This window comes from Mobula hypostoma, chromosome 3 (assembly GCF_963921235.1).
Source record: "Mobula hypostoma chromosome 3, sMobHyp1.1, whole genome shotgun sequence".
In the NCBI taxonomy this organism is placed as follows: Eukaryota; Metazoa; Chordata; class Chondrichthyes; order Myliobatiformes; family Myliobatidae; genus Mobula; species Mobula hypostoma.
In genome coordinates, this window is record NC_086099.1 from 184,538,393 (window position 1) to 184,553,145 (window position 14,753).

At 39.6% G+C, this 14,753-nt stretch overlaps 1 protein-coding gene across 3 annotated transcripts in view; it reads right to left on the reverse strand.

Annotated features, from left to right (window-relative positions):
• The window catches only part of pip4k2aa (phosphatidylinositol-5-phosphate 4-kinase, type II, alpha a), a 296,126-nt gene that overhangs the window by 13,970 nt on the left and 267,403 nt on the right, over window positions 1-14,753 (reverse strand). For all 3 annotated transcript variants that reach the window (XM_063044236.1, XM_063044235.1, XM_063044237.1), the window contains exon 8: window positions 1,553-1,805. In XM_063044236.1, coding sequence (XP_062900306.1) covers window positions 1,553-1,805 — 253 coding nt within the window. The remainder of the gene's footprint in view (window positions 1-1,552; window positions 1,806-14,753) is intronic.

Genomic DNA, 14,753 nt, shown 5'->3' on the forward strand with positions numbered 1-14,753 from the left:
CCCCTCCACCTATCTTCGTATCATCTGCAAACCTGGCCACAAAGCCATCAATTCTGTCATCCAAAACATTGACATATAATGTGAAAAGAAGCGGTCCCAACACGGGCCCCTGTGGAGGCGTGTGAACAGTCAGGCCATGTTGGTGAAGAGATTGAAAAATGTTGCAAGAATAAAGACAAACAAAAGATAGAATGGAATGTTCCGCAGATTTGGAGAGAGAAGGAGTTCTATACTGGGATCACAGATCACTCATATTGTTGCAGTCCTATTAAATGTTGGTTTGACTGAGCTACGAATACTGCATAGAATTCTGGTAGCCACACTACAGCAAGGATTTAGTAGCAACCAGGTTGTGCCTGGAATAAAAGATTATGAGGATGGGGTGGATATATCTTCACTGGATTATAGGAGACCGAGGGGTGATTTTTGTGGAATATAGAACATAGAACACAGCACAGGAACAAGTCTTTCAGCCTATCTTGTTCAGACTACATGATTGGCACAACAGGTTTTACAGAGTGGTGGACAAATGGGTACTAAAACTCACAGTAAGGCCCTGGGGACTGTAGTAGAACAGAGGAGCCTTGAGTTTGAACATGGCTTCTTGAGAGCGGAGTCACAGGAAGACAGGGTGGTGAAATGACATTTGGCATGCTAGTCTTCATCAGTCAGGGCACGAAGAATAAACGTTGGGAGGTCAGTGTGCAGTTGTTGATGAGGCTGCACTTGGAGTATTGTGTTCAGTTCTGGCTGCCCTGCTGCCAGAAATATGTTATTAAACTAGAAAGTGTGCAGAAAAGATTTACAAGGATATTGCCTGGTCCTGAGGGACTGAGTTATAAGGAGAGGCTGGACAGGCTGGAACTTTATTCCTTGGAGTGTTTGAGGCTGACAGGCGATCTTATGGAGGTGTATAACATCATAAGGAGCACAGATAGGGTGAATGTACTCAGTCTTTTTTCCCCGGGATAAAGAACTAGAAGACATAGGTTTAAGTTGAGAGAAATGAGATTTAATAGGAGTGAGGAGAACAAAGGGTGACCTCCACGTGGAATGAACTGCCAGAGGAAGTAGTTGAGCCAGGCACAATGACAATATTTAAAATACAGTTGGACAGGTACTTAGATTGGAAAGATTTAGAAAGTTATGGGCCAAATGCTGGCAAATGGAACGAGTGCAGATGGGGCCATTTTGGTTAGCATGAACCAGTTGGGGCAAAAGGCACATTTCTGTGCTGTAGGACTCTATGATTCTACTGAAGGTTGAAAGATAATGAATCAGAGAGGTATATGAATCACTAAAAGTAACCATGTAGATGATAATGATGTTTATTACGCATGAAAAATAAAGATCTATTTTAGAAATCTGCATCTTCATCAAGTCAAACTCAATATATTGAGGGAAACCAGTAATACATTTACCAGAATTCCATATATATTTTACTCTCATATCCTGTATTAACATAATAATATCAAAAATCACTTAGTTATAGCCACCGTAAACAACACGCATCATATATTGAACATATTTTTAATGTTATGCGTTTACTTACTTTCATGGCTTTTTATGGCATACACGTCAATAGTTGGGTCAAATTCACCAAGTGCCAATGGTCTTGAGCTGTTCAGTGTATTTCCAGGGCTGTCTGGAGGTGTTCCACAAGACCCTGTCATTTGGCCTCCAGCTCCATCACTTTCTCCTTCATCCTCTTCATCTTCAAACTCCATTTCATCCTGTTCGGCTCGTTCAACATCATGAATACCAACTAGAAGGCTGTAATCCATGATCTTCAGCTGAGCAAGAAACTGAAGTAAAATTACAGAATGTGAAAAAGCACATACTCATAACTAGAAGCAAAAAAAAAACACAGTTTGAAGAATTGCAATTGAAATTGGTTTATTATTGTCACATGTCCCAAGATACAATGAAAAGCTTATCTTTCATACTGTTCAAAAAATCAGTCACATGTGTTACATTTAGACTGAGTTATTTTGGACTTGGTAGAGGAAAAGGTCAATGAAGGAAAAAGGCACATCCAATAGGGAACAGCATTAAATAGTTCATACTGGTTTGAAAAACATTCACCAGTACTCTGTGCCTTAGTTAATATTATATCCGTTTCTCTTTAATTTCATGTAATTCACATTTGCTAATATTTATAATGTAGTGTCTTCAAATGCATTGTGCAATTGCATATTACATGAATGATATCAGGGTACTGAACCAACATGGACAACGTCATTCACCACTACTCTAAGCAGATCGTACAGCCAAAAGACTCACTTTCAAGGACTCTTTACAACCCATGTTCTCAGTATCATTTTTATCTGTACAGTTCTGTAGTTTTTGCACATTGGTTCTTTGTCAGTCTTTGTCAGTTTAGGTATAGTTTTACACAAAATTCTATTGTATTTCTTTTTTCCTGTAAACACTTGCAGGAAAATGAATCTTATGGTACTACATGGTAACATATATGTACTTTGATGACAACATTCAAAGTAAATTTATTATGTGGTGAGACCAAGTCTGAATATTGTACAGCACTGGTTGGCAGCATCCCCCACCTCCCAATAACATCTGTGTCACATGTCTGAATTAACAGAAGCTTCCAGTGTAATTTACTCAAATGCTGCCATTCCATAATGAGGTTTATTTTACATTTTATGTTGACTTGAGAGATTAAACTACATTGCATTGCAGCAACAAATCTAGTCACATCAATGTCTCTAATTTTTACCTGATTTGGTGTATTTCCCAAACTGGAAATTAGCACTCTAATTTTCTTCCAGGGCAAATCACATGTAAAATTCATAACAGGTAGTATTTTATGTTTATATGCTCCTGCCTTTATAAATTTCACACCTCAGATTTTGCAAGCACTGAAACTGCAAGCACAACAATAATTTTTTCTTTCAGCTAAACTGTAAGTAAATGTCACTTTAACCTTAAACCTTTAACCTATTAGATAAATAAAAATAAATTTTCACTCATTGCAGTTTAATCTTACTTGCATATCACATCTTCAGTATTTCCTAATATTAAAACGAATTATTTTAGGCAAAAAGAACCGCATAGAAGTTTGAATTTATTGTTACGTGTCAGGCATCAGAGAGCAGTATTAAAAAGAACATGCGCAGGTAAAGGTTTTCCATAAAGTATCAACCACAGAACCATTTTCTGAGCTTGCAGAATCTGGAGGTGTGAAATGTATAAAGGAAGGAAGACATAAACATAAAACACAACCATTGCTATCTGTTATGAATTTTGTATTATTTTTATATTATTATTCTGTAACACGACAAAAGTCTAAATTCTATCATCGTTTTTAATCGAATACTGTAATTTGAAACTTGCAGATAGAGTGCCTTCAGTATTTTGCCTTTTTTTGTGGAGCTTATACATCCAAATTACTGTATTTGTGTCTTCTCATTTGGGGTGAAGTAGTGGTTGAGGAGGGAAATGTTTTGTAGACATTTTTATAAAGCTACATGTCATTTTGCATCGCGGTGGGCTTTTGAATTGTGTTAGGAAATGTGTGTATGTTTCTCCGCAAGAAGTACACACCACGATTTATAAACACACAACGTACAGTATATAAACATCATGATCTATAATAAAAATCAAACATCTGTGCATACTTCCTGTCAGCTTCTTTCATTAGAAATGCTACACTGTTCTCACTGAGGGTTAAAGACACAGTTCACCATGACAAGATTAGGTTAAAAGTTTCCATTTTAAATCTGGATGTAGAAATTTCTGATTAAAATATATTTAAAAACTGTGTATGACTTTAAAATGATCTCCCAACATTCGCATCCTCTTGCCCAATTATATTTGCCCTCTGTCTCTATTTCAGTTCAGGGTCATGCTCAATTATAATTCCCTGCGTGCAGTGCCACAGAGAATTGACTGATACATATGCATATACACGGACAAACCCCCACCAGCAGATTTCTCGGCATTATTTAATGATAAGCCAGATGAGGCCTGACATACACCAGCTGGGCCAAATGGCCTTTTATGTTGCAATTCTTCATAACACATACACCTAGATCTTTATGAAATAATTTCCTTCTAAAATATAAATAGATTTCTTTCTTAAACAAATATAAATACTATACAGTGTACAGAACAAGTGTTTATAAAGCAATGCTTATAATTGGCAGGGTTGAGGGTAAATTTGTAAAGTATTATAATCAGTGTAGAATTCTAAAATTTACCGCTATTACTTATAATGTATGGCTTTCATCTTCTCAAGAGCTTGGATTTTATGCAGACAAATAACAATACAAAGGACGCTTTAGGCATGCCCCACATTCTGGGATGAGCCTCACATATTGATGCTCAGTAAATAACTAATGATCATGATTTCTTCACTGCAGGATTACTGAGAAAATTACATCTAGTATATGTATATCTAACAACTATAATTCTGCAATGCTATAATGAGGCATCTAAGATATCAGAGGAAAGAGCTCAAATGACTTTTTGCTGATTCCTTATTTGCGTCTTCAGTTAACTCTTTTGTAATTGTTAATTCACAAGACAAACATGCATTGGAATTTTGTTACTGAGTAAGCCATTTGTTAAATCTAACAATTGCTACAGATACAATCTTCAAAAACACATTTCGTACTACAGGTTTAAGTTCTACTGTGCTGTTATTATTTAGTTGAAAAAATGGAAAATTAGTATTGGTCAAATGCAGTGGAGCTGATAATGTTCTGTTTAGTCTGTACAGCCACTGACCTCCCACACATCCGGTTCCTTTGCACACCGTATAAATCTTTCCACCCATATGAATTTATGGTAATCAAGTCTTTAAAGAGAAGATTTAAGATTATAAGTGTCAAGGAACATTGAGGAAGCATAGAAGGGCAACAGAAAGTGGGAGTTGGATACTTTCATCCAGGAGGCAGTCTCATCCCATGGTCAGGAAGTAATCATATCTGAGTAATAGTTAAGAAAAGTAAGGTGTGAATGCAAGAGAATTGTGAAACTGCAGTCAAACTTAAAGTGTAGACGATCTCACATGTCGGGATTGGTATTTGAGCCTTGCGCACATTTGGCTTAGAACAGCATTACCGAAGATGTCGCCCAGCAGAACAGTACAAAAGGAGGAAGAATCTAGTCCATGCAATTACCTCCACCCCCCAGTAGTTCAGCTGGGGTGTATGGGGTGTCCAGGGAAGGGGTAGCCCCACTAGATACTCAGTTCTCACCTGTCGCTTCAAGTAGCTGTTTGCATGTGACAGTGGCTGCACCCCGTCACACTGTTTAGGCACGATGTGAGGGTAGATGGTGGGCCTTATACCTGGTGAGATAGAGACATGCTTGACCTCGCACATGAAGTCAGCTCTGGTCAACTGTGTGGATGGGATGAACAGAGAGATCCAACAGTCAGGAAGGAGTTATTGCAACACTTCACGGAGAGCAAACTGCATGACAAGGCTCAGAAGTCATGGTCATCTATTTCAACCAAGGAAGACCCCAATTTATGTCGACTTTTCGTACCACTGGACCCGAACTTCTGGGGTCAAGAGAGTGGAACTGCTCCAGTCTGGACAGGAAAGGGCTTTAAACTAATATTGGGGGCTGTGTGGTCTGAACAGAAGCGGGCTCTAAATTAATAGTGGGGGTTGCACAGTGGAGTATGAACATGGGATAGTAGTGGAAGATATAGGAAGGGGTAAAGACAAAGTAAGTAGGTGCAAGTAAAGGCTGTAGAAGAGTGGAAGGATTTAGTTTAAAATCAGCAAAGTGTATCAGGCAGGGACGGGGAATTTAACAAAGGTAATGAAATGCCATTGACTAAATCAACATGTGGAAGTATCATTTCTGAATGTGCAAACCTTTTGCAATTATATATTGTCAAATAAAGGCAACAATGAATATAGAATCGAGTCAGGTTTTATAAAAAGCAAACAAACATTTATTAAACTCTGCTCAAAAAAAATAGCGAAAAGTATTTAAACGACTGACTTAACCGGAAGTTAACTGCTATACGGCAACTCTGGAACAGTTCTTAAAAGGGTAAATGCGAAAACAGTTCCTAAAGTGGTAAATTTGGACACAGTTCTTAGAATGGGAAATTCGAAAGTCCAAGAGATTAATACAGTCAATTAGGAGAGTCTTTCCTGAAGTAAAGAATTCCTCGAAGACGTAACGTTACTGCTGATCCCAGCCAGAATCTGCCTTGTCTGCAGGATTCACAACGACGGAACTAAAACGGTTTAAAGGAACTGACCTTTTCCTCTGGAGAATAGACACTGCACTATCCTTCCTACTTTAGCAGGGGATATCTCAGTTGCAGGTCACTTTTTCTTGAACGAAGATTCAAGAAAGGTCGATCCTCTCCAAAACCACCAAACGATATCAGCTTTACTTGACTCTGTGAATTCCTCTACTTTGATAAGGTCTTCACTCTCTAATACTACTTACAATAGAAAGTAGAACTCCACTTTAAAACAAAACTGCATCATAAGACGAATACGCAGCAATACAGAGTAACTCACACAAAACTAAACTGAAAACTAACTGCGTCACATCAGGGGTCTCCTTTATATACCTGTTGAGAACAGGTCATCGTGTGACCTCACTGGTGGGAAAATTACATCATGTGACCTCCGTAAGACCATTACATCATGCTCATAAGACACTCAATTACATCACGGTCATAAGACAGTCACATGAGGCATGTAACAATATACAAATTAAAAGCTGATTAAAAGTGATAGGTTTAATCTAGTAACCACCATGGAGATGTGGTTGTGAAGCATCCAAGGCTGGTCATTTAAAAGAGAGTAGAAAATAAACAGTGTAGAAGAGCTATGGTAACAGAAATTCAGAATAGAAACAGGAGAAGGATAGGATCTTAGCCAGTAAAATTAATTTGTAGACAACAAAGATCAGAAAATGCTGATAGGGTTAGTTTATACATATTTTTAGTAAGAATGTGAGACAGAATAAATAAAGAAATTATAAGAAAGTTCGTGTAAAACAATGATTGTAATTGAATCTAACCTTCGAAATAGACTGCAGAGACTGCATTTTCAGTTAGTCTTGAGAATGAGTTCAAAGAGTGGATTTAAGATTGGCTTTCCAGGTAAGTTTGACTATTATTCAAATGTGGAGGAGGCTATATTTGGATCAAGGGTTATACGATGATACAGGATCATAACATGACAGGATTCTGATAACTTTTAGCACAGGTGGAAGGAGCAAATTTGACAGCGTAAATTATAAAACTGTATTACAATTAATGAATGGCTAACGTTTAAATAAATAACCCTTTCTTTAGAACAATTATGAACTGCATTGAGAAATAAAACAGTAAATGTTGATCAACTGTAACTAACAAAATAATTTGACACATAACTTACTAATAGACCAAAGGAAGGAACTTAAAACTTTGCTAAAGAGAGCAATAAGGCACAACAGTCTCCAGCTGCTGGAATCTGGAGCAATAAAAACCACCAGGCAGCTGGAGGAACTCAGGAGGTCAAGCACCAAATGTGGAGGGAAAGCAATGGATTAATGTTTCAGATTGAAACTGTGAAGTAAGTCTGGAAGTGTAGCCGGAAAATAGTATAAAGAGATGAGAGGGAGAGATGAGATGGAACCGGGTGAGGAGGTAGATAATGAGAACAATAAGCCAGGAGGGTAGGAGAGAGTTTAGAGACACAGGCTGTTGGGTGGTAAGTGGCAACAGTTAAGGGAATTTGTGTTTTTTCAAATGGGTAGATGGAGCTAGGCTGGTGGGGGTGAGAGTGGGGGTGGGAGTTGGGATGGTTAGTGAGGGGGAAGGTAGAGGCGGTAGGTGGAAGGTGATAAATCAAACCAAGTAAGGGAATAATGATGGGCTGATGTAACCATATGGGGAAGGAGATAAGAAGGTAAGACAAGGAAGAAGAAACCGAGTAGTTAGATATGTGGGTGATGGACAGATAGAAATGGAAAACAAAAATCAATGAAGAGAGAAGCCAGATGGAATATTAGAAATGGGAAAGGAACAGAAGGTATGGGTTACTGAAATCCAACAGAGAAAAAAAATGTTAAAGAGTTGAAAATATAAAAATTATATAAGTTCCAATAGGTATGTTTAAAAAAGTACAAAAAGTTAACATGGGTTTCCTACATGCAGACAGTACAATTGCAATAGGAAATAAAGACGATGGCAGACAAAAGAATGTGTTCAGTAATTTAGAAGGCTTTCACACAAAATGGCAGTCTCTGAGAATAGTGTGTTTTATTAGCAAATATTAAGAACCGCTTAACAGACAGGAAACAAAACAGGAAGGTTCACTGTATTTTTGGCAAGATGTGACTAAATGGGTACTATTAAAATTTGGGTAATGCTGCTTGCATTAATTTATTTTTGCATTAATTTAAATTCCTGTATTCTAAGCTTCCTTATCATATAAAGTTAGATGGGAAAGTAAATTGTGAAGACACAAGATGTGTGCAGAATATAGAAGATAAATTAAATGAGTGCACAAGGACGTTATTGATGACATGTAATGTAGCAAACCAAACAGAACAAAAGGTAATACAAGGAATTAGAAAAGGAAATGGATTGTTAGCCTGTCTAAAGCAAATCTTAATAATGGTGCTTTACGACGTTGAGATAAAGATGTCCTTTGAGGAGAGACAGAGTTGAAATGAGTTATCATTCTCAAAGTTTCAAAGGATATGAAATGAGTGAGGAACAATGATAAGAATGGCAAGGTTTGGCAGTCTTCGATGTCGAGAGATGTATACTTAGGTAGAAAAACAGGACACATATATTCATTGTTCAAAGTAAATTTTTTATCAGAGTAATCTGACAGGACTCTTGAGAGATAGTAAGGAAACAGGAAATAACTTAAATAGCAAGGGTCAAAAAGGGCCTTGGCAAGTAAGATAAAAAGAAAATTCCATGACATTTTATATATACATATTAATGAGGTACTAAATGAATACTTCACATTGGTATTCTGTAGAGAAGTCATGGGAGGATGCTGAGATCAGGGAAGGAGTATGTGGATGTCAAGGTGGGGGTGATGTTGGGTCATAAGGACCATGAAGTGCACAAGTCCTCAGAGCCTGATGGGACCAAGTTACTGAAGGATGCAAGACAAGAGATTGCTGGCATCATGATAGAGATCTCTGTATCCTCCTTAGCCACAGGCAAGGCAAGTAAGGTCCCAGAGAATTGGAGAAGAACCAATATTATTCCTTTCTTTCAGGGAAATTGGGATAATCAAGCACTTTGTAGGCCAGTGAACCTTACATCAGTGATAGGGAAATTATTGGGGATGATTCGTAAGGACAGGATTGACTCACATTTGGAAAAACACAGATGATAAGAGATTGTCTTCATTGCCTAGAATGGAGAAGGTCATGTCTGACCAATCTGACAAGAGTTTTTTTTGAGGAGGAAATGAAGAAGATTAATAAGAGAGATAGGACCAGTGGATGTTATCAACATGGACTTCTGTAAAGCTTTTGACAAGCTCCCACGTAGTAGGCTGATCCAAAAGATTAAGGTAAAAGAGACCCACAGTGAGGTGATATTGTCACAACTGTCAGATATAGACTGGTTGAAAACACAACAGGGAAATGGCAGATTTAGTTTAAATTGGGCAAGTGTAAAGTATAACACTTTGGGAAGTAACATGTAAGACAAAACGATTCAGTAAATGGCAGGGCTTTCAGAGGCACTGACGTAAAAGGGATTTTGGGGTTCGAGTACATAGCTCCTGGAAGCTGGCAGCACAAGTAGATTGGGTGGTAATGAAGATATATGGCATGCTTGCCTTCATTGGTTGAGGAGTTGACTATAATAGTTGGGAAGTCATGTTGCAGCTTTATGTAACTTTGGTTAGGCCACATCTGGTGTATTGTGGTACAGTTCTGGCCACCACATTACAGGAAGGATGTGGAAGCTTTAGAAAGGGTGCAGAAGAGGTTAACCAAGCTGTCACCTGGATTAGAAAGTAACAGCCATATGGAAAGGTTGGATGAACTTTTATGGAATATGGAAAACAGTGTGTTTTCTCTGGAGTGTCAGAGTCTGAGAAGCACCTTGATAGGAGAATACAAAATTGTAAGAGGCATTTATAGGGTCGATGGTCAAAATCTTTCTCAGGTGTGGAAATTTGAAACATGAAGCAGTAAAGGTTTGAGACGAGAAGAGGAAGTTGAAAGCAGTTCATCAGGCAAGTTCTTTTTCCTTAGACAAACACAGAGAGTGGCAGGCGCCTGGATTATGTTGACATGGGAGATAGATGATTCGCCCTCAGAGACACAAGCTATGCAAACTTGTGTTGGATTTCACTTGTTTTTTTAATTATTGATTTTTAGGCAAAAAATTGTTGCATATTAAGTAGATGCTTTATCACCATTACTAAATTAAAGTTGGATAAGTTCTACTGGACTGAGAAGTGATTTAGTCAAGTTGACTGAAACAGCTACTTGGAAGCTAAATCACTCACAGCAATGAAGGATATTCAAGAGGTCCAGAGTTAACATTTCTCGCAAAGAATAAAGGGTTGGTTGGGGGTAGGCAGTCAAAATTAGAGGTCTTGTCGATGTCAAGGTGCATAGAGGACATGATAAGGCAAGAAAAGGAAGCTTATTCAGATGTATAGAAGCCTGGAAATATAGGAATGAAACGAAAGGTGAATTTCATAAAGAAAAGAGATTATGAAAATTATTGGTAGATAAAACATAAAAATGTCCAAATACATTTTATAAATTTGTGAGGAACAAGAAGAACTCTACTCAAATAATTTAGCTAAATCAATCTGTATTCCAGCTATATGATAAAGCTGCTGGAAATCCAAAGTAGCACATTGAAAATACTGCAGGAACTCAGCAAGTCAGGCAGCATCCATGGAAAAGAATAAACAGTCGGTTATGAGCCGCTCGATGCCTGACCTGTTGAGTTCCCCCAGCATTTTGTGTGTGTAGTTCTAGCTATATGCCAAATGCTTCTGGGGTGCCTTGAAGGCAATCTCATGCAGCACAGCTTGATGGATATGATTAAATATTCCCGTTTCAGGCTGATACAGCTGAGAATCACAACAGCTTCCAAGGTTTGTACTGTTAATAAAGATGTCTTAATGCCATTGAATAATCCGTCACTGCTTAAAACTGATGGAAATAATGCTGACTGTGACCATACTTCTTGCCAGACTCTTTGCAGGAAACAGAAATGTGGCTAGTGGTCAGGAATACAGATGCGTTTAAGAAAACTGGGTTTTTGACTCCCAATACTGACTATCTTGCTGGCAAATGTACAGTCGCTAGGAAATAAAATCAAAGATCTCAGAGCTAGGGTGCTGTATCAGAGGGACATTAGAACCACTTGCATCCTTTGTTTCATGGAATACTGGTTAACCCTTCCGTACTGAACACAGTGATTTAGATCGATGGGATCACTTTACATAGTCAGGATAGGGGTGTCCGTCTCTCAAAAGTAGAGGTGGTGGTGTATGCCTCATGATCAACTCCTCTTGGTGCACAAATGTGTCAGTGATGTCCCAATTCTGCTCACCAGACCTGGAATATCTCGCAAGTAAGTGCCGTCCATTTTACCAGCTGCGGGAGATTTCAGCGATCATTTTTGGTAGTAGTGTACAGTCCACCTCAGCCCAATGTCGAACAGGCTCTAGACGATTTGAGCAATGGAATCAACATGCACGAAACAACACACCCTGATGCCTTCCCTGTCATTGTGAGGGATTTTAACCAGGCTAGCCTGAGAAAGTCACTAAGTAATTACCATTAACAAATCACTTGGAGTACCAGAGGAAACAACACACTGGGCCACTGTTACATGACCATCAAGAGTGCCTACCGTGCTACTGCACGTCCTCACTTTGGAAAGTCTGAGCACCTGGCTGTACTTCTGCTCCCTGAGTATAGGCAGTGACTGAAGACAGCAGCACCAGCAGTGAGCACCAAGAAGGTTTGGACAAGGCAAGCACAGGAACGCCTACAGGACTGCTTTGAATCGGTGGCCTGGACCATATTCACTGTTCCTCTTCAAACCTGGATGAGTATGCTGCAGTTGTTACCGACTTCATTAAAACCTGTGTGGATGAGTGTGTGCCTACAAAAACCTACTGTACATTCCCAAACCAAAAGCTGTGGATGAACCAAGAGGTTCATCGTCTGCTGAAGGCTAGAGCTGTGGCTTTTAAATCTGGTGACCCAGGTCTGTACAAGAAAACCAGGTATAACTTGTGGAGGGCTATTTCAAGAGCAAAGAAATAATTCCGAACGAGGTTGGAGGCAACATCTGAGGCACCCCAACTCTGGCAGAGTTTGCAAGACATTACTTCCTGCAAAGCAAAACCCAATAGCCTGAATGGCAGCGATGCTTCACTACCAGAAGAGCTCAACTCCTTCTATGCATGCTTTGAAAGGGAGAACATAATTACAGCTGTGAAGATCCTGTCCACCCGGAGACCCTGTGATCTCTGTTTTGGAGACTAATGTTAGGCTGTCTTTCAAGTGGGTGAACCCCTTGCGAGGCAGCAGGTCCCAAGGGAGTACCTGGTAAGGCTCTGAAAACCTGTGCCAACCAACTGGTTGGAGTATTCAAGAACATTTTCAGCCTCTCACTGCTATTGTCAGAAATTCCCACCTGCTTCGAAAAGGCAAAAATTATACGAATGCCTAAGAAGAGTAGTGTGAGCTGCCTTAATGACTATTGCCCAGTAGCACTCATGTCTACGGTAGTGAAATGCTTTGAGAGGTTGGACATGGCTAGAATGAACTCCTGAATCAGCAAGGACCGGGACCCCCTGCAGTCTGCCTATCGCCACAATAGGTCAACGGCAGATGCAATCTCAATGGCCCTTCACACGACTTTAGACCACCTGAACAATACAAACACCTATGTAAGGATGCTGTTCGCTGACTATGGCTCAACGTTTAACACCATCATTCTCACAGTCCTGATCGATAAGCTACAGAACCTGGGCCTCTGTACCTCTCTCTGCAATTGGATCGACTCCCTAACTGGAATATCACAATCTGTCTGGATTGGTGATATCTCCTCTTCGCTGACGATCAACACTGGCGCACCTCAGAGGCGTGTGCTTAGCCCACTGCTCTATACCCATGACTGCGTGGCTAGGTACAGCTCAAATGTCATCTATAAATTTGCTGATGATACACCAGTGTTGGCAGAATCTCAGATGGAGACGAGAGGGCGTACAGGAGTGAGATGTACCAGCTAGTTGAGTGGTGTCACAGCAACAACCTTGCACTCAGTCAGTAAGACGAAAGAGTTGATTGTGGATTTTAGAAAGGGTAAAACCAATCCTTATAGAGGGAACAGAAGTGGAGACAGTGAGGAATTTCAAGTTCCTGGGAGTCAAGATTTCTGAGGATCTAACCTGGTCCCAACATAAAGAAGGCAAGGCAGTGGCTATATGTCATTAGGAGTTTGAAGAGATTTGGTTTGTCACCTAAAACACTTAAAACTTCTACAGTTGTACCGTGGATAACATTCCGACAGGCTGCATCACTTTCTGGTATGGGAGGGGGGGGTGCTACTGCACAGGACTGAAAGAAGCTACAGAAAGTTGTAAAATTAGTCAGTTTCATCTTGGGTACTAGCCTCCACGGTGCCCACAACACCTTCAAGGAGTGGTGCCTCAGAAAGGCGACATCCATTATTAAGGAGCCCCATCACCCAGGGCAGACCTCTTCTCATTGTTACCATCAGGAAGGAGGTACAGAAGTCTGGAGGCACACACTCAGCAATTCTGAAACAGCTTCATCCCCTCTCCCATATATTCCTAAATGGAGATTGAACCCATGTACAGTACCTCACTTTTTAAAAAAACATATTATTTCTGTTTTTGTACTATCTTAGTCTATTTAATATACATATATAGATACTTATTGTAATTGATTTATTTATTTTATTTTTTACTTTCTATATTGTCATGTATTACGTTGAACTGCTGCTGCTAAGTTAACAAATTTCACAACGCATGCCGATGATATTGCACCTGATTCGGATACTGATTCAGTTTGTTGCTTCCTTATGTCATGTTCACAACAGTTTGTGTCATCAGCAAATGTAGTACCCACATCTTTGCTACCTTCATCTAAGTCAACCCAGCATAAATTGTAACCAGTCTTAGCTTAACATGGTTTGCCACTCTCTACATATTGCTAACCAGAAAAATACCCATAATTTTCTCTTTTTAATCCACGCCAAGAAATTACTTGCTATACCTGACAAAATATTTCAAACTGTTTCCTCTCCATTCACAACGCATGCTGCTTTTTTGAGAGCTCTATTAAGTTATGCACTGGTTCTATCTTTGTCCCTCACCTGGTTACCAATTCCTGTATTAAGATGTAGATCAGCTTCCCTTCATGGCTCCCATGTGGTCCCAGCCACAAATCTACTCGTGGTCATAGCTCCCAGCTCCAGTGGACACCTAGCCATGTTGCTGAACCCCCAACTTGTCCACACACCTGCTGGTGGGCCGGTACACAACCAGAACTGGGGATTGGGAATGTGGGTAGCAATGCAGTAAGAACCACATCTAAAGTTGGAGGTCAAAACATAGGGCAGCATGCTTGCTGGAACTGGGTTGGCAAATATGGGATTGGTGAGTGCCTGGAGCTGGGATGAATTATATACAAGATATTGCATTGCCTATATGGTTTCAGAGTGACTGAGAAGTATTTTCAAAGGTAGTTCTGCCACTACTGGAGGTTACCTGCCAGGATGGTCATTC